The 1534-nt window shown below is 30.3% G+C and overlaps 1 protein-coding gene across 1 annotated transcript in view; it reads left to right on the top strand.

The window, feature by feature from the left end:
- Positions 1–1534, top strand: part of KNTC1 (kinetochore associated 1) — a 68531-nt gene that overhangs the window by 2898 nt on the left and 64099 nt on the right. Inside the window, exons 2-3 of the mRNA XM_012663407.1 lie at positions 433–579; positions 920–998. Of these exons, the coding sequence (XP_012518861.1) occupies positions 433–579; positions 920–998 (226 nt within the window). The remainder of the gene's footprint in view (positions 1–432; positions 580–919; positions 999–1534) is intronic.

Raw genomic sequence — 1534 nt, 5'->3', positions numbered from 1 at the left:
CACCGCGCCCGGCCTGAGATGGGGTCTTGCTATGTTGCCCAGGCTGATCTTGAACTCCTGGGTTCAAGTGATCCTCCCCCCTTTGCCTCCCAAAGTGCTAGGATTGTAAGTGTGAACCACTGGCCGGGCCCATTTATCACTTTGTCTTGTAAGTTTTTTATTATGCTAATTGTCATCCATTCCTGCATTAGAATTTGAGCTCTGTGATGGTGGAAATCTTTTGTTATTCTCACACACACTCAAAAGGCCCAAAACAATGCTTAGCGTATAGTAAGTAGTCAGTAAATATTTGTTGGCTGAATAAAAGTCAGTAGCATTCTTTTTTACTTTAATCACAACCTTTTTGCACTATTTGGAAGCAGCTTAAATAATAGTTGACTTTTTAATGACAAGATTTGCATTTTTTCATAATGAAAGTAAACATTTTTGAAGGAAGCTTGTAACTTTGATTTGAAATTTTCAGATACTGAAGTAGATGTGGTTGGCCTATGTCAAGAAGGAAAGTTTCTTTTGGTTGGTGAGAGAAGTGGCAACTTACATCTTATTCATGTCAAGTCAAAGCAAACATTACTCACTAATGTAAGATGTTACATTTTTCGTATTATTTAAGTTTTAGACAAGTAAAACTCTAGGAAGCCATTACTTACCTGTGTTTCAAATTAAAAGAATCATTTGTTTTTTACATTAAATTTAAAAATCATACTTCAGAAACATAATGTAAAAGTAAAACTGGAAATTTAAGCTTTGAAGGTGTTTAGTAAGCTTGTTCAGAATAGTTTTCCATTTTAAAACTAAAATGTTTGGAATTTAAGCAGAATTACTGCTAATGATAGCCGATAACTCTAGGGTTAAAAGAATATAATTCTTTATTGTATTTTTCTTGGTTTAATCTTACCATTTGAAATCAATTTGCAATTAGGCTTTTGTTCAGAAAGCAAATGATGAAAATCAGTGTACTTACCAGAATCTCGTTATTGAGAAAGATGGTTCAAATGAAGGTAAGTTTCCTTGAATTTTTTTTTTAGTGACTACTGACTAATAATCAAAAGTTCATTATCATAATGACAGGGTTAAAAAAAAATAAAAATAAAAAAAATTCAAAGTTAAGGTTAATAAATTGTATAAATTCATTGTTATTCTACCTGCACAGAGTTAAATTCTTTTCTATTAATGCAGTTAATATTGTCGTAAGAAACAATTTTTTTATTTTAGCTCTTTTCAGAGGTTTAAATATGTACTTTTCCTAAATGTAGTATTCTAAACTCATTTTTACAGTTTTGAGAGTCCCATAGACTACCAAGGAGACATTTTTAAAAAATGTTTTTGTAGGTTTCAGCATATTTATCATAGTCTGATTTTGACAAATGTTAACTGGGCCTTAATTTATTTTGATATATTGAGGTTTGGTTTTTTTTTCTGACGAGTAAAGTTTGTTTTTTTTAATAAAAATTTCAAAGAAGTTAACATTGTTTTTGGTAAGAACTTACTAAATCTTTGTAGGTAAGCCTTATCTATCTTATTACTATATTTTTTG

This window comes from Propithecus coquereli, unplaced genomic scaffold (assembly GCF_000956105.1).
Source record: "Propithecus coquereli isolate 6110/MARCELLA unplaced genomic scaffold, Pcoq_1.0 Scaffold81, whole genome shotgun sequence".
In the NCBI taxonomy this organism is placed as follows: domain Eukaryota; kingdom Metazoa; phylum Chordata; class Mammalia; order Primates; family Indriidae; genus Propithecus; species Propithecus coquereli.
The sequence above is the reverse complement of the archived record's forward strand: the minus strand, read 5'-3'. Positions and strand labels throughout refer to the sequence as shown.